General features: G+C 39.4%; 1 protein-coding gene across 1 annotated transcript in view; it reads right to left on the bottom strand.

Moving 5' to 3' along the window:
- Gpc4 (glypican 4) overlaps window positions 1-23,145 on the bottom strand; it is a 113,602-nt gene that overhangs the window by 27,274 nt on the left and 63,183 nt on the right. Inside the window, exon 2 of the mRNA XM_059250672.1 lies at window positions 11,888-12,046. Coding sequence (XP_059106655.1) covers window positions 11,888-12,046 — 159 coding nt within the window. The remainder of the gene's footprint in view (window positions 1-11,887; window positions 12,047-23,145) is intronic.

A 23,145-nucleotide genomic window follows, 5' to 3' on the forward strand; every position in this document is an offset into this window, starting at 1 on the left:
TATGCTACACGTGAATATTGGGAAAAGAAATCCTGGTCGCTGAGAACGGTATCCAAACCTTCTGCCAACAAGTGCTAGTTAAAACAAAGCAAAACAACAACAACAACAAAAACCGAAACCACCATAGGTCCTTCCCTATATTACATTTTTATCATTGTTCATAACATTGGTATACACCAGAAAAAACTGAGTGTTAAGAATTATTTGACTTGTACTTTTGTATTCATTTAATAAACTACTCTGAAAGTCCAGTTGCATTTTTTAATCAATAGCACCCACAGTTACAGTTTTAAGGGGTAGAGGACACATAGTAGTCCACTGAGCTTAAAACTGTCAAGACTGATCCTTTAGGGCCTCATAGTGCTGTATATCAAAGAGATTCTAGGGGAAAGTTCATCATTCTGGTTTTTGTTTGTTTTTGAGACAGTCTCACTCTGTAGGCCAGGCTGGGCTCAAACTCACAGGGACCTGCCTGCCTCTCCCTCTCTGGGGCTGAGATTAAAACATGCACGGCCCTGTTCAGTAAGTTCAGTCACTCTGGTCGGAAACTGGCCAGTGGATGCAGCTGTTTGGAATACAGTCACTTAAAGCCTAAGGAAAATGGCTTAATGAGAAGGAAATAGATTTGATAGTGACATATCCCTCCGTCCAGCATTACCACAGGACTTTACATTGGCTCCCATGACTCTTGCAAAATGTAAGCCTCTGTGCACATGCGAATGTACATGTTTATGGCAGCATGTGCTTTAGGAGATTAGTGTGATGTCACATATACACTAAATCCTAATGTATCTCATTACCCAGAAAATTGATCTTCTTGCCTTCACACATTAAAAGACTCTTTTATGTGGCCATTTAAGTTGCAGATATAAAGAATATTTGAATGAGTATGTGGTTAATAAATGCTTGAGAAATTCTATAAAACTAATATAACAAGTTAAAACCTTGCAGCTTAATCTCTCCAAATGGATATGCAATTCGACAAGTATGTACTGAGTGCCTATTATGGGCTCAGCTTTACCATGTATCTTAAGCTTTCTTCTGTCCAATCAGACTGCAACAAAAATTTCTAGAAAGACAAATTTCCCCTGTCCAATTTACCTTAACTATACAGCCACTTTACCCTGTGGTTTTATAAATGCACTAGAGACTTTAAACATCTATACAATTCCTTTTTTTTTTTTTTTTGTAAAAGCAAAGAACCTTTATTTCAAGCTCGGAGCTTGGTCTCTCTGATCGATACAATTCTCAATCCTTTATTTCATCTAATGAGTTCCTCAATATTCATCATTTCACCCTTGAGTCAACCAAACAAATATGAAATAATGCAGGAGACCCAAACTCATTTCTCCTTAGACTCATTTTGTTAAAGAGACTATTCCACCTGGCTTTTGTTTTTGCCTTAAAAGGATGGCAGTTGTCATGTAAATTCTAAAATCTAGACCAATTAGACACAGTATCAACCAAAGCATAACAATTTTCTATTTTTTTTTTAAGTTTGTATTTCTTCTAGTAAACTAGCAATTATCCTATGGTTGTGTGTAACTCTTTCATCTCTCCACTGCTCCCTACTTGTCTTTCTATGGCATTTTCTCTAGAAAAAGGAACAGAGCACAGGTTAGACATTCGGGTACAGGATCACAGCCATCATTTGTAGCAACTTTGTTAAGTGCTACAATTCTCATCTCCATCTGGGCCCCGCCCATCCTTGACATTATTCTTGTTCCTCAGGATCAGGGTCAGATCCTAACTGCTGAAGAAGACCTGCCTAGGCCAAGACACATAGCAATCATCCTCCATAATCGTTAATGAAACCAATTATAATACAAGAGTTGGCTAAGAGAACCAGCCAAGGGTAGTTTAAACCAGAGTTCCCACTGATCAGAGGCTGAGTTAATTGGAAGTTAGAGCTCCTATCCAGCAACTGCTTGTACTTGTGTAGAAATACTGCTCAAGCAGTCTGTCTGCAGTGAAGCTACTGGAGTCTGAAAGTCAGAGAGGAAGCAGTAACTGGGCATTTGTGAACAGGTTTATTTCTGTAAGTTTCCATTTGGAAGCTTAAGCGTACGGGCTATAAGGATCAAGTAGCCGATACTCCTTCAGCTCCCAATTGGCCACAACTCGGAGTGGAAATCAGCACCATAATATGCTATGAGCCTAAAGCAGTGTGAATGGTGGGGAAAGCATGAGACTCCTACTTAGAGGCTACCTGCCATGGTTAGGAAAGAGCCTCTGATAACCCATTTACAAAACAGGCTATTCTCTCTCAACCCACATGGCTAACGCTGGCACAAAGTAATGCTCAATATACATAGACACTACTAATAATGCCTGGAGTGATGCTATTGTCACTCCTAGAATATCTTTATGTCAACAGCCATTTAAAACATCTTTTAAAAGACTGGTTTATGTCTTACCTAGTGGTGTCGAACATAATCCATCTGGGGGAACATAAATGAAGCTAAAGCTGTTGGAGGTCTGCTGAGAAGACCTAAGGCCTTATAAAACTCAGAGCTGTTTATCCAAAGGGAAATGCTTAATGGCTCTACCTTCCAAGGTTGTGAAATGTCCCAGACACCCATGAGACTGGAAGCAACTACTGGGTGGAAACTAAGGAACGGATCATCATCAGCCGTGGTAAGAGAGTTTACACTACCTGGAAGGTGGAATGCCATAGCATCACACACATCTAAAACTTAGAAATCAAGGCTTCTTACCGCTTTCCTCCCATGCACTTCATTTGCATACTATTGACTTTACCAGAGGCCTACTAGGTGGAAGAACTGAGCTTGGGGGCCTGTAAACACTTCTCAGCTCTAAAATTCAATTATTCCTAGTGTAGAAAGTACTCATTTAACATGGGAAAAAACGAGTGAAAAGCCAAACTTTTCCTATCAAAGGGTTCTATGTAAATATCCTGCCTTTTAAAAAGAACATCATGTGCTCCTGGAATTTCTATCGCCAGCCACTTGTCTTGCATCAAATAAACATGCAAAATTCTTGAAGAGGGTCAAAGGAGCTCTGGTTGTGCTATTAAATACCATTAGTTACTTCTATATAAACAATCAACTGGCTATTGATGAATGAGCTAGAATGTATTCTAGAATGAACCCACGACCTTGAGAGACTGGAAGCTCTTTCTAGTCAATCCATTTGTTTGGTATTATAAATCAACCCCTCGCGTTTACATTATGAGGAAGCTGTCTTGTATATATAAGCATTAATTTCTCCTTCACTATAAATGCTGCATCTCACAGCCTTAGTGGGGCATGCCAACACTAAGTTAGCACAGCAACAAAATTCCTGAGAAGCCTCTTTCTAAGTGCTACAGTTCATCCTTTTCTAACTGTTAGGCAAACCGAAGGAGTCATACTCCATCCATCCTCTCGCTGCAAGCAAGTATGTAATGAAGAACAGCTACAAGGGGCATCTACCAATGGAGGCAAGAGGAGAAACAGAAAGCATTTTCCTGACAATGGAACTGTTGGCTTGTAACTGTCTACTCCAGTATCTTGCCTTTACAGTAGCCCGAAAGTCTATATAGCAGGCACTTGCCTCTGCCATGGCATGTCACTCCTGGAGAGCACCTGAAAGAGTGTGGGGGTACTAAAAGGTCACATACTCAACTCATGTTTAGCAGCGGATAGTAAATTAATAGGCTGCCCCTGAGTTGGCAAGTCAATTGCCAGCTGCAGTCCTCATTTGGGGATGTTAGCAAATCAAAGAGTGCTAGGGGATCCTGCCAAAGTATCAGTCTTTTCTTTCCAAGGTTAATTTTATTAATGACTTCTCCTAGGGAGAAAATAGAGTGTTTATTCTCTCATGGACCTTGATTTTAGCTAAGTTGCCAGGGATTCAGACTCAGTACCATGTACTTAGTACTTTTGCTAGAATCATTCAGTGTTCCCTAGCTAGCTACTTGGACTTAGCACTCTCATATTACTTTGCATCCAATGGCACATAAGGAAGCCAGGAAGCTAGAGTAGCCGCAGCATCCACTCCAATGCTACATTTTGTGTGTATCACTCAATAAGGTATCATATGGCCTCACAAACTATATAATATATTATATATGTTCATGAACTCATATCAAGAAAAATCATGGCACCAAATCATTTAATTAGTGATTCTAATTGCAGTCTGCATATGTGTTATATGTTGACACACACAAAAAAAGATGAAGTAAATACAGTGGCGATGGTGGAATGTTAATGATCAAAGATGACTGTTTTCAACATGTTTTTCGATTTTTTTGTTTCCTCAAATTTTTTAATGGCATTTAAAGTTTTTGATTGACATATAACATTTCCACATATTCATGAGGTAAGATTGATATTTTGGTTCACAAATGTACTAGGCAATGATCAACTTGGGGAATTAACATATCTGTCACCTTAAACGTTTGTTAATTCTTTTGGGCAAGTGTATTCGAATTACTCTCTTCTATTTTGAGATATACACTATGGTCAACCTACTTGGCAACAGCACACCAGAGCTTACTCTTCCTAAGAACTCTAATACTTAACCAATGGCCAACCTCTTCCCATTTCTCCTCCCTACCACTCCTCACCAGTCCATGGATCTACTCTCAACTTCCTTGAGAGATTTTTTTAAGACTCATGTAGTACTTGCACATTGTCACAAATGTTAGGATTTCATTTTTACGGTGGAATAGTATGTGTGAACACCAAATTTTCTTATCTCATTAATCAGTTGATAGACTGATGCCACACCCTGGTCACTGTGAGCAGTGTGGGCAGCTGTGACTTTGACGGACTGATTTCATTTCTTTTGGTTCTACGTCCAGCAGTGGAACAAGGCAGATCTACTAGTCCATTTTATAGTCACCAGGCTAGTCTTAGAATCAATAGGTCTCCTCCATTCCACAGTCGCTATGATAATCTTACAATCCGTACAACAGTGTACAGGGGTTCTTTCTCCTTTATCCTCAAGAGTAATTTATAATCAGGAAAAAAAAAGGTATTATTTCCTGTCTACAAAAGGAAAATTACTTTCTTTTACTCTGTTTCATGAGTGGAGACCTCAATGCACTTGTTTTTTCTTTTCCCCCAATTATCCATAGTGAACAGTGACAAAGAAAAACATCATTTTAAAAATACCAACATTCATTTTCTTCATCAAGAAAAGTACTTCTTTTGCTGAACAGAATGTTTCTCACCATAGCAATTTGAAAATTAGGATAGGTATGTAGAAGATTCCAATTACCTGTAACTCTACAACTTGAAAGAAAGCTCCAAATGCTTACTGAATTTCTTGTCTTTTTTTCACATGAAAGTATATGGTCACATGATCGACAGACTAGTGCTTCTACACTACTGTCATGTAACATTACATACTTAACATTTCCTATATGATTAAAGGTTCTTCAGAAGCATCATTTTTAATAAGGTGGATCTTATTTTTAATTATTTTTTGAGGTTATAGTACAATTAACATCATTTCCCCCTTCTTTGTCCTCCCTCCAAGCCCTCTCATATACTCCCTTTGCTCTCTTTCAAACTCATGATCTCTTTTTTCATTAATTGCTGTTACATGAATATATTCCTAAATATAAGCTGCTCAATCTGAATAATGTTACTTGTATGTGTATTTTCAAGGTTGATCATTTATTAGATAACCAATTGGTGTGCTCTTCCTTGGGGAAGACTATTTCCCTCACATGGAACATTTTGGCTTATTTCAAATTTTATTATTCTAATTAATACTGTGATGTGCATCCTATTAACATCCTACATTAATCTTTATGTACATCTACTTTTCCTTAGGATACATACCTAGTAGTACAATATGAACATATTTAAAACTTCTAACACACTGTCAAATCAATTACCTCAAAGGTGTGCCAATGGATAACACTTGATATTTGAGTCATACTTATTTCTAAGTTCCCAGTGCTCCCAAGAGAGAGGATGATTAAGATGGGCGGGACCAATGGACAAGAATGGGCTAAATCATGACTGGCCTGGGAATTCTCTCAGTCAAGCAGTTGGAGCCTTACCTGGACAGGCAGACACATAAATGAGGGCTGGAATGAATGATACCATTTCAAATTCCCAGGCTCAGTACACACCAAAATAATAAAGTCAAAAGTTTGTACTTGCCTCCAACTAGATCAGCAACTTCTTCCTGATGCTATGTCTTCAAAAGAAGTTGAAGCTAACTGCAAAGGCTCAAACTAATATTGCTCTGGATTCAGCAGAAACTGCGCATGCACTTTCAACTCCAATGAGATAGCTAATGCCACAGCAAATGCTTACATTTCAGAAAACAATTCAGAGGGCTGAAAAAAAAACTGCTAATAACCATTCTCATCAAGTTTCATAGATACATTAAAAAGGAGTTAGAGCCTAGAGAGATGGCTCAGCAGTTAAGAGCACTTGTAGGTCTTACAGAGGATCAAGGTTCAGTTCCCAGTATCCACATGGTGGCTCATTATAACGACCTCTTTTTACCTTCGTGGGCACCAGGCATGCATACAATGCACATAATATGCATGCAGACATCATATAAACACACAAAATGAAAATAAACAAGTGTATCTTGTTTAAAGGGGTTACCGAAGCCACACAGGTTTTTTAGTCTGTCACATGGATGTGAAAGAAAACACAAAAAATAACAGTGCTTTCCAGCAAAATCAAAGGCAGTTAGTGGGATCTAGGACAATGCATTTTTAAATAGGCCAGATGGCTTCACACCTTTCTTTGTACTTTGTGGCTACTCTGCCTGTGAATTGTTGCCCACCACACTGTAATGAGGTTCCAAACAGCAACAAGTGTTTTAAAGTCCTAATGGCTGAAATATAAAGTAAAGACTAAAAAATCAATCTAGGGGCTGAAGAAATGGCTCAGCTATTCGGAGTATACACTGTTCTTGCCAGCACCCACATGAAGTGGCTTACAACAGCCTAAACTCTACCTCCAGGCCATCTGAGGCCCCCATCTAGCCTCCCCAGGCACCTGCACTCCTGTACATAAACTCACACATGAACACATACATCTATACCTAATTAAACACAATCAAAAGCAATCTTTAAAAACCCAAACTAAGACAAGCACTGGTCATATACTCCTTTAATCACAGGTGGATCTCTGTTACTTCAAGACCATCCTGATCCACCTGAGATCCTGTCTCCAAAACGGAAAAACAAAGTCTGTATTTGTATTACTATATACATGTCCATAATATTCAAAATATGTGTTTTAGGTTTTTTCCAACCTAAAAAGGAGGTCTTTACGAATATGGGTGAGCAACAAACTCACTGAGATGATAGGAACAGGGTTGGGGGGCGACAGTGAGGCTGTGAACGAGAGCCACTCTAGCTTACACAGCCCGGGCAGATAGAGGAGACAGACAATTAGGTCTTTTATGTGCATTTTAAGCTAATTCAGAAAATTTCTACTATTATTCAAGTTAACAAGCTGCAGGCTCATGGGAGGGTTTTCAAAGACCTGGTGAAAGTAGCTGGGGGTTAAGAAATGACGGGGAAATAGAGGCTACCATACAGATGGCTAATTAACAACTTGTAAGACCTTTCACTAAAGCAGCTGGGCCGGTCACATGTTTAAAAGATTCACAGAATTTTTAGAATTGAAAGGGTTTTGAGGGAGCATCTAGCTCAACCCCTCATTTTATGGACGGGAAAACTGAGACCCAGTTAATTACCCCAGGTCACAGAGGGTCCTGCTGAAGAATCAGGCTGACAATTTGTTGTGTTCTGTCTCCCAACCAAAGTGGCTTAATTTCCTCCTAAAATGACAAATTAAAAGAGTGTTCCCAATAAATTAGTATCAGGTACCATCTTTGGTTCCACACGATTTCTAGTGAACAGTTTGATTTCGGAGTTGCTTGGCAGCAGTGTTTCCTCATGGTTATTGCATCATTTGTATTATGTAATCCTGAAATGTACTTAACGCAGCAGCTTTGATCACCTCAATAACCTATGTTTCTTTTCAAAACAATGAGCCTCACAAAGTGCCAGACATTTGGGGGACAGGCCTTTATGTTGGAGTCCCCAAACATGGATTATGCCTCACTTCTACTATTTCTATTCCCTTTGGCAAGCAATTCTTCCCAACACCCACTGAACTGACTTATTAGCATATTCATGAGACAACTGCTTCAGCTAATTAGCCGGTTTACTACTAAAAAATTCCCAAGACTGGCCAAGAGGGGGAGCAGCTAGCCATGCTACTCTAATGCCCTGGCTCTAGGACCATTTTAAGATAAAGGGTTGACAAAAAAAGCTTGCAGGACAGAAAAATACAGAAGCCAGTCCTCACACCTAGAGACACACATTTAAAGCATAGGGGGCCTGGCAACATGGCCCAGTGGGTATAAGCTGAGTCTGTTCCCCCAAACCCACAGTGGAAACAGAGCTCATTTCTGAAACTTGTTGCCTGACTCTGACACACATCCCGTGGCATGGACACACCACGTATACACCCACACAATAATAATAATAATAATAATAATAATAATAATAATAATAATAATAAGTAGTAGTAGTAGTAGTAGCAGTAGCAGTAGCAATAGTAGTAGTAATACAATTTTAATATTTTAAAAATAAACACCAGAAACTGGTTGTAATGCTACATGGAGATACTGCCAAATGAGGTCTTTTCTCATATTTATCCAGGTCTGAAAACATACACACATGGCTTAAAATGTACAAATCAAGTTATAAACTATATATATATAAAATATATAAACTATATATTCACTTGAGATACACAAACAGTAGAAAATGGAAAGTACAGAAACAAAGCAAGCAAACACCTCCCCCCAAAATCCTTAGAGACAAAAGAATGGGGAAAAGGATTTGTCCTTCACATTTGATGAGTCCGAAAATGGCAGAGCAGGTAATATACCCCTCACTTACAGTGGAGGCAGAGTAACCAAAACCAGGGTCAGTAAGGCCATCTCTGGCTTGATGCATATACATACACTCTGATAACACAGCAAGTTGCCAGGGCCCAAAATCATTGAGTATGCATTCTGAGCTTGTACATGGCCAGACCTCTTTGGAAATCAATGGGCCTACTCCTGTTTCCCTGTATCCTTTTGCTATTTCCTCACTATGCATCTCCAGGGAGGTTGTGTGTAACTTTGCTGTCCTTCTTCATTCCCCAGCCATTCTTTGCCAAATTTCCTCTCTTCTATTTACATCAAAGACACAGGTTTGTGCTTTTTATCACAGCTCGGACAGTTCTCTGATCAAAACAGCCTTACCTTTGGACTTCAGAGAATTGAAATAACCCTAAAGCACTTTACTCAACATCCCTGGGTCTTTTAAAAATGTATCTATCAATCAAACAACTGATTCAGCACCTACCTACTCAAGGATTGTTGGGCACCAGACAACTGATGTTTTGCCATGGAAAATTATTTCAGAAAACTTAAAGAAAATGTGCGAAGTATTCCAGCTCTGTTCTGATCTCCAGACCAAACAGATTTCAACAAATTTTAATTGGTGCTCATTAACTTTACTGTCTTTGCCATATTTTAAATTAGAGTCAGAAGAAATACATGGGAGTTTTATAATCATTTTTAGTGTGTTTTGGAACTGATAAAGGTACAGTTTTAATGTATTTATTCAATGTGAAGAACAAGAACAATTGTTTCTGTATTTTAAAAAAATCCAAGCATATGTTAACACTTACTGATAACGGCTCTCTACATAGCTTTCTTTAAAAGAAAGCTTGCACATTGTAATCATACTATGTACTATGCTGCTATAAAACCATGGGGAAAGAGAAGGGGGAGAGAACACTAAACCAGCAGACTCATGGGCAATGACTGTGGGCTCTCTTCCAGAGAAAGATGTGTGTAACCAGAAATAGGACAGTTTTCTTTGGAGAAGTCTGTACCCAGAGTTGGGTATTCTTTATATTCTCTAACTTTCTCTTTGAGAAACCCACATCTATGCTTTTGCATGTGTCTTTACTTTTTTCTGAGCATCTCTCTCTCTCTCTCTCTCAACCCTCAAGCTTAAGCTTATATTAAAGCATTATCTTAGCCCTCCAAGTGTACTTCATCTAAAAAAGAAAGTAGAAATGAGGTATCTTAGAGAAGGTGGGCTGGGGACTTGAAAACATGCTGATCTCCACTGCACCACACTCTCAACAGAAGCAGGACTTACGTTTCCTTTCTAATTCTGCTATGAAAGTCCCATGTGCTGATTTTTAGAGCATTCGCCTCTCTGATATGCTAGACTCAAGAGACGTTCACTGTTTCTGGGCATGTAGTGCACACCCGTAATCCCAGCACTAGGGAAGTTATAGCAAGATCACAAATCACAGCCTCTCAAACAAAATTAGCTGGACTTGGAGGGAGTGGGTAATGAGAATATGAATGAGTCACTGCTTTTAAAAGTAAAAATAGCAGTGATCTAGAGACAAGAACGGGTCTAACACTGTACTTGCCAATAAAATCTATTTTCACAAAGTATTAGCATGTGCTCTGTAACAGAAAGAGCTAGATATGCCAGGGTTGGGTTAATCAGGAGGATGTAAAGATACACGTATTTATTCTCACCTATCCAGGGAAAGGAGACAGAATTAAGACCAAACAGATTGGAGGTGTAGGTCAGTGGTTGAATACACGTGTAGCATGCATGTGTGATGTCCTGGGTTCCTTCCCCAGTCTCAGCATGCAATAACAAGACCAAATACGTTTTGCACGCAGTGTACTTGAAACAATGAATAGGATCAACGGCATATACTAAAATATCCAGACAGTATTTAAGTTCAACTACATTACAAATTAAATGTGTCATAGTCTAGCCTGGACAGCTTACTAATACTTATTAAATTGGTTACAAAAAAAGTTTCAAATAATGACTCTCAAAATAAACGCCTGAAATACAACCTGTTCTATAGCTGAGGACTGTCTTATCAGCTCCATCAAATCTAATTTAGTCTAACTTCTCACCATGGTAACAAGCCCTTTGCGGGAATACTCAAAGACATTTCACATCTAGAAAATTTGCCTTGTACTACTTCACCATGCATAATGTCAAGAAAAGCTTGCTTCAAAGGTACTATGTAATTAGAATGGCCTTTAAAACAGGCACAAAGGAAATTGTTCTGATTAAATCAAGTCTACTTCACAACAATAGTGAGTGAGCAACATCACAGAAAGGAATGCTGGGCTGTTTGGGACTTCATATCCTAGTTTTGCATCTGTTATCTGTAGTGTGGCTTCAGTTAGGGATTGAAGTGCCTCTCATCTGCCTATTTCCTCTCTATTAAATGAAACTATCCATGTGAGAGGGTTTAGAGTTCTGTTGTGATTTTCCATGGGAAGACTATACCAGACCTAAGCTAATACTGAGCCTGGAGAGGCAGCCGAGCTTAGTGAAGACCATAGACTAGCGAACACTTCTAAGTTATTGGCTGCATGGATGCTCAAGAGCTGAGCACCAATCCTGTCTATGTGCTATGGGGTTTCTAAGAATACTAGTTGGCAATCCACTGTGAAATTTAATATGAAGTCCAGCATCTGTAGAATCTCTCTACTGAAATGGGGGGGGGTATTAAGACAGTTTTGAGATGCCTGCTTTTTATTAGGAAGTCTTTTTTTTTTTCAGTAACTTGCGTCAACAACACTATGCAGCATTCACCCAAAGAAAGAAAAGGAAAGCATTTAAATTAACCTCATCTATTTTTAACTCCCTTTGACCGTATTTCTGTAATGCCTAGTATACAGATGCCAGTGCAAGCTGCTTAACTTGCCCCTGGAAGCCTACTTCAACCATACCAACCACCACATCTTGGGAGAAAACTGAAGTACTAAGAGAACAGAAGACATCTGAGAATCGATCATACAAAACAGCTGTCACCTCTTACATGCAATTTAGATCACATACCATCAAACTTCTTGTAACGGGATGCAAAGACGGCTTGCAAATGATTACACTGTTCACTGACCACACTTTTGAAATCGTCTTTACTTTGCAGGCTGTACTTCTCTTCCATCTCTTGAGAACAGCAGGTATAGCCCTGGGGACAGATCTTCAGATGGTCACCTGGAAGGTAAAAAGACAATCTGTATCACCAGTATCCATCAGATCCAAGTGAGAAGGGCTTGATTTCAGATGCACATTCCTCTTCATTTTAGCAAGGGGGGATCTTTGGAGCAGCTCAAACATTGCACAGATCTAAAAGGTTTCATGGCACATGAAACTCTATTCTCATGTGTCGGTTTTGTTGTTGTTTTGAAATAGAACTTTATTATTTAAAAAAAGCTTGCAGCCAGGTGTGCAACATATATCTTTAATCCCAGCACTCTGTGAGTTCGAGGACAGCCTGGTCTACAAAGGGAGTTCCAGGACAGCCAGGGCTACACAAAGAAACCCTGTCTCAAAAAACAAAAACAAAAAAAGCTTGCAAATAAATAAAACATCGCACACCAAAATTAACCAGGCTTAACCTCTACACAACTTAATGAACCTATATACAGTTAAAATTGGCATTCAAAATGGAAGCTGTGATACGTCATATTAAAATTTTCACTTTTAGTGTCTAATATATTTAATCCACTTATCAACCACATTAAAATAAAATAAAATAATAAAGCTAAAACCACCACCACCCCCAAAAAAACAGAAGAACTTTGTTATTAAGAAGATGGTTTAACCACAGAAGTCAGTGTGGGGCAATAAGAACAGCATCGATTGGTAGGAACACAAACCTCTCTCATAAATTCCTTATGATTCTGTGTGACACACTGTGTGTAAGTCATGGAAATAAGAGGTTTATTTTTTAAAGATTTGGGAGTTTATATTTCGAGAGAGAGAAAGGTTTATAAAGTATGATAACAACCCAAAACTCAGTAAATATGTAAGTCCATGTTATAGTGTAGGAAAGTAACATATAAATTTATAAGCATGAATTGTACTGAGGAAAAGCAAAGAGATCCACTCATTTCAAGGGGTTGGCAGCACAAAGAAAAATTATGGGGGTTCAGACTGGATAATCTGAACCTATGCTAAGTCATAAAGAAGTGATCCCAGGCAATCCTCTATGTTAAGATTGTATTTTGCCACCTAATTATATCCACCTTCTATGTGATGTCCTTACTTAGTCCTCATATTCCCAGAGACCAATGGTTTCCAATAAATGTGATCTTTATGTAGTGAGTTAAGAAAACTGTCAGACGGCTCATTGCATAGCAAGCTAGCCCACAAAGTATCTATGCTCTTAGAACTACAACCTGTCCAGAGTTCAGAGGTAAGGGTGTAGATGGGTTCTTCTATGACTCCTCCTCTTTGTTCTTCCTCAGTCACAGAATGAAAACTGTGATTTGAAGAGAACAATGCCTCATCCCTCACAATGACCAAAGAGGTGCAGTGAAGCTCAAAATTAAATCACATCAGGTACTATGATGACTTGAGTCACTCCAATATTTGTTGGTTTGCTAAAACTGTATACACATTCACCAATATTTGCTTCCAATGCTCTGCTACTGGTGTCCATGTATATAAGACAAAGCACGATCTGAAAAGAATCAAGATCTCATGAATCTGGGTCTAATACTAAAGCATGTACCTATTGTTCCAGCTATTAGAGGGGTAACATGATGAGATCTCATCTCAAAATGCAATCTCAAGAATGAGTCCGCTGGAGACATGGGAACTTGACAATGGTGTGTTGAAAAGAGGGCCATGGGATGACAAACGTATCTTCCTACTGCTTAGCTTAGCCAGCCTGGTCTACAGAGCTTTCTCAACTCCTTACAAATATTCCATTGTGCATGTATCAAATCTTCAAGGCAAAAAAAAAATCTCAGTAGTTTGGAAAAAACATCCATATCTATCCAATCCAAGACAGGGTCACTGTGTGGCTCTGGATGACATCATGTTATATAGACCATTCTGGTCTCAAACTCACAGAAATCCACTTATCTCTGCCTCCCAAGTTTGGGGGTTAAAGGCACTTTTCATGTCCAGTTGTCTATACAATCTTTACAGGTTCACACAAGTAAAATGGATAATCTACTGATTTACTGAATGCTATCTAAACAGACCAAAATAAAAGACCCCTTTTTTCAACGGTGTGCATGTCTAAGGGTTTGCGCGCGCACGCGCGTGTGTGTGCACACACACACACACACACAAAAAAAAAAAACCTTGAAGCCAGAACACAGTGAAAAATTGAGACTGGATCATCTCCACTGAACAAGGTGCTAGATGTTGAGAAATTCAAACTTGTGTACAGGACTTTTTACACTGGAGGATACACCCTTCAAGCTTTACTGCTAACTCTACTGAAAGTTTACAAAGAGATGCATAGAACCCTAGGCTGGGCAATGTTTCATAAAGACGATTAGTACACCTTCGTGTTAGATCTTTCCAGAAAGACATGAGCCACAATGAGAGAAATGTGGCTAATGTGTTGATCGCCAAAGCCATCTTCCTGAGAGTTCTCACTCTTAACAGTACTACTCCTCTGGGCTGTATAGCCTTCAGCACACTACTTACTCTGTCTCCATTTATACAAAGCACTCCCTTGAAAAGTTGATTTCACATTTTGGCCAAGAGAAATATATAATCTAATACACACTTGTAAATTAAACTCCAATCATACTGATGCTACTGTGGACATGAGCAGTTAATGCTGCTGGGAAGTGCAAGGAAGAAAAAGGCAACGGTTTCATGCATTTGAATTATAGCTGTGCTGCAATAAGAACCTCTGAGAACTCACTTGAGCAACAAGATTCCTTTCAAAAGAATTTTTACCTTTATTTCTTTAGTGTCTTAGAATGGGAGAGACTTGGTAGGACCTTTACTCACTAGACCTTCTTATAGACCCTTACGTGGCTTATAAAATTGAGTTACTTCTTCTTTTTGAACTTTTTAATGTGTATAAGTTGTTTGCCTACACATATGCCTATGTACCATGTGTGTGACAGGTGCCTGCAGAGGAGAAAAAGGCATTAGATCCCATAGAACTGGAGTTGCAGACAGTTGTGAGCTGCCATGTAGGTGTTAGGCATTGCACACCAGGTCCTCTGGAAGAGGTGACACAGCGAATTAGAGGCCAGCTTGGGCTGTATGAGACCTCTTTCAACCCCTTCCCCCAAACAGCAACAAAATAGGTGATCTTCATTTCCTTTGTGAAGAACTCTCTTCCTAACTCCGAAGCAGTCAGTTTCTCTGGAATGGCCAGTGCAGATTCCCTGCCTAACATTTACAGGTAAGAAATGTATCCAGTTTGTTCTTCTCAGTGTGCCCCTCACTGTATCCCTTCCCCTAATCAGGCACTGTTTTAGCCCCTAAACTTGAGGATTTTGTGGCCAGGGATTTGGCTCAGTGGTAGAGTATTTACCTGGTATGTGTAAGGCTCTGAGAACAATTCCCTACACCACAAAGAAGAAAATTTTAAAAAAGACCAAAAAGGAGAGAGAGAATGAATTCTGACTAATTCTGCTTTAATCAGCAAAATGCCTTATCTTGAAGGCAGAGCATGTATATTGCTTGAATTGTAGTCTGACTACATGTTTGCTCTATCCAATGAGAAATGCCTTTTCTTTTTGGAGAACTCCCTTTTAAACCTGGTCATCCTATACATCTCTCAGTTAAAAAAGGTGTCATACTCCTTTAGGCTACTAGAGCTGAGCACAGGGACAACAGAACTGATTTGGGACAGGCAGCAGTCAATGTGAGATAGCACTGGATAGACAAGGATCCCAGGCAATTCTCCTACACACCTTGCAGAAAGAACCATCACTGGGGACTGGAGAGATGGCTCAGTGGTTAAGAGCTTTTGCTGTTCCTGCAGAAGACCAAATTCCAGTTTCCCAGCACCCACATGGTGATTCACAACTGCCTGTAACTCCACTTCCAAGGTATCTGACACCCTCTTCTGACCTCCGCAGGTACTAAGGCATGTACATGGCACACAGTCATACATGCAGGCAAAACACTAATATATATAAATGGAAATAAATCTAATATTACAGTTTCTAAAAGAATCATCATTGGATATATATTCCCAAAACAACTATGAGGAAGCTTACTAAGGCATCTTTTTGCTCCCCCAACCCCACCCCCACCCCCAAAAAGGAGGAATGATAGATGGTCAGGCTTCTGGATTCAGGCAGTTCTCCAACAAGAAACAGGAGGTAGGAGCTCCAGCTGTCATTTGTCCCACAGGCTCCCATTTCTCCAACTCAGTCTCCTGCTTCCCCAATTCCAGATGCATATACATCTGTACATACATCACTTTACTATGCTGTCTGCTTTCCACCCGCCTTCACGGTGCCAACTGTTCTTTCTTCAGCACACCCCACTTATTTAACTGCATGTTTTAGGAAACAGAGCAGCTGATTTTTTATTTGGAGCACTTGTTCAGAGTTCTTTGTTCTTCAGTTAAAAAACAGGTGAACTGAATACTTTATGATTTTCTAAGGAAGCACCTAAATTAAGCTGCTTTTTGTACATGGCTCTTGATTACTTTTTTTCTTTTGTGGGCCAGTGGCCCTCAGTAGAGGGGGGAAAAAGTCCCCCAGCCCTGTCCTAGGAGGCTTGAATGAGATTCAATGAACCATGCTTTTAAAGCTTAACTCTATGGCATTTAAAAAAAATCACTCAAAAGAACCAAACTTGTTCAATCATACCAGCTCTATGTAATTCCTCTTTGGTCTTAATATCAATGCAGTAGTTTTCAAAGACAATCACAATAAGTTACTATGAAATCTTGCCGAGTGTTTACTGGTCCTTTTTTTGTTTTTCAGTTGAAATTGGTGATTTAAAAAGAAGGCATTGAACATTAGCAGCCTCTCCCAACCTGTAGCAGCACTCGGAGGCAAACAGTCTGTAGAGGTATGTTTTCTTGCTTCTCCGTCATCGACTTCTTACCAAAGACTGGCTCCAATGCACAAATGAGTGCAGCTAATGTTCATTTATTCTCAGATGCTCGTAACTCAACGTCTCATAGAGCATGGTGCAAATGGTAGCTGGGTTCTTAAATGGAGGAGAATCCAGACTGGCCCACACCATGTGACTGGGAAGGCACAACTTCTCTATACCTAGGCAAAGGGCTTAAATGGAGGAGAATCCAGACTGGCCCACACCATGTGATTGGGAAGGCACAACTTCCTCTATACCTAGGCAAAGGGCTTAAATGGAGGAGAATCCAGACTGGCCCACACCATGTGATTGGGAAGGCACAACTTCTCTATACCTAGGCAAAGGGCTTGCCCAAACACACTTGGGAAAGAAGAGACACTAACTGAATGCTAAGGGAAAGGAATGTGTGAGGGGTCCATTGAGAAGAACTTTGTCGACAATGTTAATTGTAAATGTTAAGAGGCAATGAGTTTGCAGTGGTTTCTCAAAGAAACATTGACTGTTTCACATGAGATATGAAGTGGGTTCTTCACAAAGGAAATGAAAAATACCTGTTTTGTTGCTGTTGGGGTCGGGTGTTGAAAGGGCTCTTATACAGCCCAAGTGGGCCTCTACTTCACTGTGACACCAAGGATGACCTTGACCTTCTGATCCTTGTGTTTCCATCTCTCAAGTACTAAGATTACAGATATGTACCAGCAAAACCCAATCAGCCAAAGATCTAGACAGTCATATTTTTGAAAGCTTGTACTAGGTGAAAAAGGAGTGATTTTTGACAGGAGGTGGACATGTGGAGGAAAAACCATACCCAGTAGTTGAATAGTGTATATATATATGACTATAAAGATGGCAATAAAATACAATCATTTAAAGGCCATCAAAAGAAAAGCCAAGACAGGGCACCAACCTAGGTGTCCATCCACAGATAAATGGATGAAGAAAGTATGATTAATAGACACTATGGAGTTTTTCTTCAGCCACAAAGAACAAATTATGTGATTTTCAGAAAAATGAACAGACATGGAGATCATCATGTTAAATGAACTAAGCCAGAGCCAATCCCTTACATGCACAATCCAGATGTTTTAAAGATACCTAGGTTCTGCAATGAGGACTACCAGGGACAAACAGACTAATGGGAGGGGAGTTAAGAGAATTTGGTGGTGATGGATAGAAGGAAAGCACATGGTCTACAGGTGTGAAGACATTATGATGAAATTCATTGATTTTTACAGCAACGTAAAAAGGTTTTAAGTTTTTTACTCTTAAGCAATAAAGCAAAGTCTTGGGCTGGATATATAGCCCAGTATAGAACACCTATGAGCTATAGATCCCATTTATAGCAAAAAAAGAGCCTAAGGAAACACCATACAATAACAATGTAATGTCCTAGATGGGATTCTGTACTGACACTAGAAAAAAATCTAAGAAAAATCACAAATTGTATGTGGATATTCAAAGCAGCACCACTGGTAATAACCAAATTTTCATGAACAGAGGAATGAATCAACACAATATGGTATATCTGTATAACAGAATGCTATCCAATCATAAGAATAAGTAAAATTTGGATATATATTACAATCTGGCTGAGGCTTAAAACACTGCTAAGTAAAAGAAGTCTGTCAAAAAGTCTATGCTGTATGATTCCATTTGTAAGAAATGTTTAACATCAGCAGATCTAGAGACAGAAAGTACATTAGCAGTTATTTAAGAAGAGAGCTGGGGGTGAGTGGAAAGTAGGATTGATGGTTAAAAGGTGTGTAGTTTCTTTCTAGAGTGATTACAACTGATTCCGGTGAAAGGGGTACAACTGCCAACATATTAAAAGGCACTGGACACTACACATGTGAAGTCTAGGTCGGAATCGACAGTAATGCATCAATACCGGCCCAGGAGTTGGGACAAATGTACTACACCAAGGACAGGTATTAATAATAGAGACATGGAAATAGGATATCTAAAAATCTCTGTGCTATCTGCTAAAATGAAAAGTTAAATTCAAAGAAGTAAATGCTGGCTTTAAAAGGACAAAAGATTAATACATGTAGCAGAGGGGGAGCAAGAGGCACCATGATGATGACTTTCAAAATGCTTAAAAAAAAACCAACACTTGATGTAATTCTAATATTAGGAAGCTACATTAAGCTATTATTTGCTGGGGTAATTTTCCTAATCTTTCAATTGCTACCTTACCCTTTTTCTAATTTTTATTTGTTGTGAACATAAAACAATTCCTTGCTGTTGGTCTACGGCATTACCAAAATAGTTTCAGTTCACTCCCTAGATGGGAACTCATGTGGCTACAAAGCTAAAATACAGGTTGCTCTACAACTTCAGTCCTTCCAGGCCACCTAAGAACCCCGGGAGGAACACACAATGGTCTGCTTCATGGAAACAAAGAAAGCAAATCTCACAGGTTTTTAATAATTCCAGGAGGTGGGGGAACGTATACATTAATCCATCCTCCCTGCTTCCAAAAAGGAGTGAAATTACTGCATAGAATGTGCTATGCACATCGAAAGCCTCAAGTCATTTGACCTAAACCTCAATAATAAAGCACATAAATTACAGTCATTACGCAGATGTATGATTTCAGATCACCTACCAATCAGTAGGAGAAACACAGCTAGTTAGCATTTTGCAAAAACCTTGCCAAAATACAGCTCTGGAAGGCTTAAGACTGCCAATTATCTTTAGGTCTACTAATCCTGCAAGGTACAAGAGAGAAGGCCAATGAGAAACACACACATTTCTACAATCAGCTTTATTATATTTCACTAAGAATAACTTTTATATGTGCATAGCTGGGAGAGACAGTGCTGTTACTTAAAAAGTCCACCCTCCATTTTGGTGAGTTTACAACAGCTTTAAATTTTATTCCAGATAGAAACCAAACAAGCTGCTTATTACTTCTTAAATGACAAGTTCATTATGAACTTAAGATATTATCTAAGGATCTTAGATCCCCATTTGAACAGCACCAAGGATTTACAAAGTGACCTACGCCAAACCAGAGTGAATGCAATGCACACTCATTGACCTATTTGGGGTATTTTGCTGGCATTGTGTTACCTGAGCATCTAGACCACCCTCATGCAGTTTTTAGTGTGTGTGTGTGTGTGTGTGTGTGTGTGTGTGTGTGTGTGTGTCTGATGTTTATTGTTTGCTGGAATTCTTTTGTGTCCACTTCAGCTCTCATCTCAGAGGCTCTGCAATAACAGAAGTATACTACTACATCAGCTTCAGATTCTTGCATTTCTTGCATGTCAAATACTTTATTCCCAGTTGAGTCAACCCCACCTATTTTGCACATTTCCAACCACTACCTCTAGGATTCAATGCTAGAAACAATAATCAACACCCAGGAGGAACAACACTAGAATTTCACCATAGCTCCCCAATAATTCTCAGACCCCAATAGATAGGGCCTCAACAATGTTACTAAATAGATCAAGGAAACATGTTGGAGGTCCAGAGGGATAACTAGGGGCAAGTAAAGAAAGGCCTTTTCTGACACTGATTCTCGGAAACAGGTACACATACTTTGTTGGCACTGACTGAGAAGCTCACTCAAATCCCAATTGATGACTTTTACTATATTCATTGAACAGAACGTCTGGGGAAATACAATTCCAAATTCATCTATGGATTTTAGATGAATTTTAGGACCATATAATGTTCTGAAAGAGCTTCATGTGATCTTGAAATCCTTTAAGAAGTATACATACAAAGGTTCTATCTAAGGATGCTTGTTACAAGTGCCTATGAAATCAAGCTTCTCACTACTTTCTCCAAATCTTGTTTTTCTTACAAATTTTTTCTTCTTCGCCCTCCATCCCAATCTCCAAGATATTCTTGCATAGAGGATGAGTGAAAGACAACACAAACACTGACTCACATCTCTTATAGCCTCAACTATAAACACAAAGAGGCCCAAAGAGGAAACACCCTTGGCTAGGACTTTTTTTCTTTGTTGCTCAATAGTGTATCTCAACTGTCATCTCCAAGCCATGAGTCATGGCTGCAGAAACACCAGAGACATGGGCTTATCAATCATACTAGACTACGGTCTCGGTAGGTCCATTTCTGACAGGTGATAGGACTAGCCTGAAAGTGTCAAGGAGATTCACATCAGGGAAGTCTGGTCGTTACTGACTTGGTCTTTCTTGGCACCCATATGGATCTCCTGTGCAATTATATATGACCTCAGTGAAAGCAAAACACAGCAGATAGGCCTTCCCTCCCCAAAGAAGGCTGACTGCCATCCATTCTCTCTGAGGGAGGCAGGATACTGTGTTCTAGGTTACTCCATGTTGTCCAGAGCAACAGCTTTCAGCCTATGCCTAGCCTTGAGTTACTACATTTTGTAAACCAACAGCCTTGACCCCAGTTACTCCACTTAAAGTATAATGGCCAAGGTAAAATGGCTCTACATCTTGCTGATGTAAGTTAAGAACCATCACTTGTCAGGGTACCATGAAACATTATGTAATTTACTGACGCAATGAATAAATCTGTGAATATTAAATAATTTTATCAGAAACATCAGAGACATGGGCTTGTCAATCACACCAGATATATGATGTACTAGACCCCTGACCTAGGACTATACAAGTAGGAGCACTCCAAGACTATGGCCTGAGCTACTGAGACCTGGGCACAGTGACCCATTGCCTGATCATTTGTCATGAACCTACCCTAGGAAAATTGGCACAGAAGCACCTCCATTTCTGTTCTCAGGTTACATGTAACTCAAGTACAGTTTCTTTCTCCATGACATAAAACCCACTCAGAACTGAAACTTGAAATCCAGATGTGCTAGTATACACCTATAAATAATACCAGTGTCCAGAAGACAGATGACCAAGAATTTAGGCCAGTTTCAACTACACAGAGTTAGCAGCTAGACTGGCTACATGGGACCTTGTCTCCAACAATAACTAAAACCAAGTCAGAACAAAGTAAACTAACAGTTGAAACTGCCTGACCCTTGGATCTGCATCTGCTAGCTCTGTACACTCCAGAGACCTTACTTTACATGTGTATCAGCTCTCTGCCTCTACCTTCAGTACAGCCACCCTGTCCCTTGAAACCTGTTGTCACTTTCACCTTTTCTGTAACATGTATGTGGATATATTATTTACATACATAATTGTGTGATGTGCAATATGTAATCTGATTTATTAAGATTGTCTATATCCATGAGTAGCAAATGAAATTTGGAAACTAAGACTATTGAGTGGAGTAAAGCCAATGAAATTGATACAGTTTGTGCACTTATTATTCAATCAATGTTGACACTGCAGAAAAGACACGAATATGTCCACCTTCTGTTTGTAATATAACTTGCTTACAATACCCTCTCTAACCTACCAGGAATGATCCTTGTTTTTTTGTTTTTGTTTTTGTTTTTTCCTAAGATCTTTAACACTCCAATAAAAGGATATTTTAAGACAAATGCAAGGTATGTATTATCCAATTCGTCTGCAAGGAGATAATGGCCACCACCTACCATTTCTCTCAGTTTCCTAAGTCCCATGCAAACAAAAATAGATAGACATGGTGCATGCCTTTAATTCTAGCACTTGAGAGGCAGAGGCAGGCCTATCACGGTTGAATTTTAGGCCAGTTTGGTCTACATAGTGAGTTCCAGGCCAGCCAGGGCTGCATAGTGAGATCCTGTCTCAAGAAAAGGAAAAGGTCTTAATGTGTTTACTTACTCATGACATGGAAAACTGAATTCACATCAGCTAGGGATGTAGTTTAGTGTTAGGGCACTTTCCGTGTGTGTGTGTGGTGTGTGTGTGTGTGTGTGTGTGTGTGTGTGTGTGTGTGTGTGTGTGTATGGCCTTGGGTTCCACACCTAGCACAATATTAATAATAATAAAAATAATAATAATTTTCTAACAAAACAGAAATTATAGAGAAGAAAGACAAACACTCATTTACTATACATTCAAGTCTCTACAGATCTGTTCAGTTTCTGGCAATCTTCGGATACACACATACCAGACTGGGGCTGCTCAGTCACTACAACACCATGGAACCAGTGCAGATATATAGACAGTACATTGGATTGGCCTTGTTCTCTTTACTATAGAACTGTCAGATAACCAAGAATGAAGGACTACATGCTTCCATTTCTGCTTTGGGCAGGGATGAAGAGAGAAAAGCTGAAACTGGAGTTGCTGTAGAATAGGATCTAGTGGAGACAAAGGCATTTGAGAAATCTGACCAATAGACAAACTTGAAACCTGCTGCTCACATATTCA

Source organism: Peromyscus eremicus, chromosome X (genome assembly GCF_949786415.1).
Source record: "Peromyscus eremicus chromosome X, PerEre_H2_v1, whole genome shotgun sequence".
NCBI classification, from domain to species: domain Eukaryota; kingdom Metazoa; phylum Chordata; class Mammalia; order Rodentia; family Cricetidae; genus Peromyscus; species Peromyscus eremicus.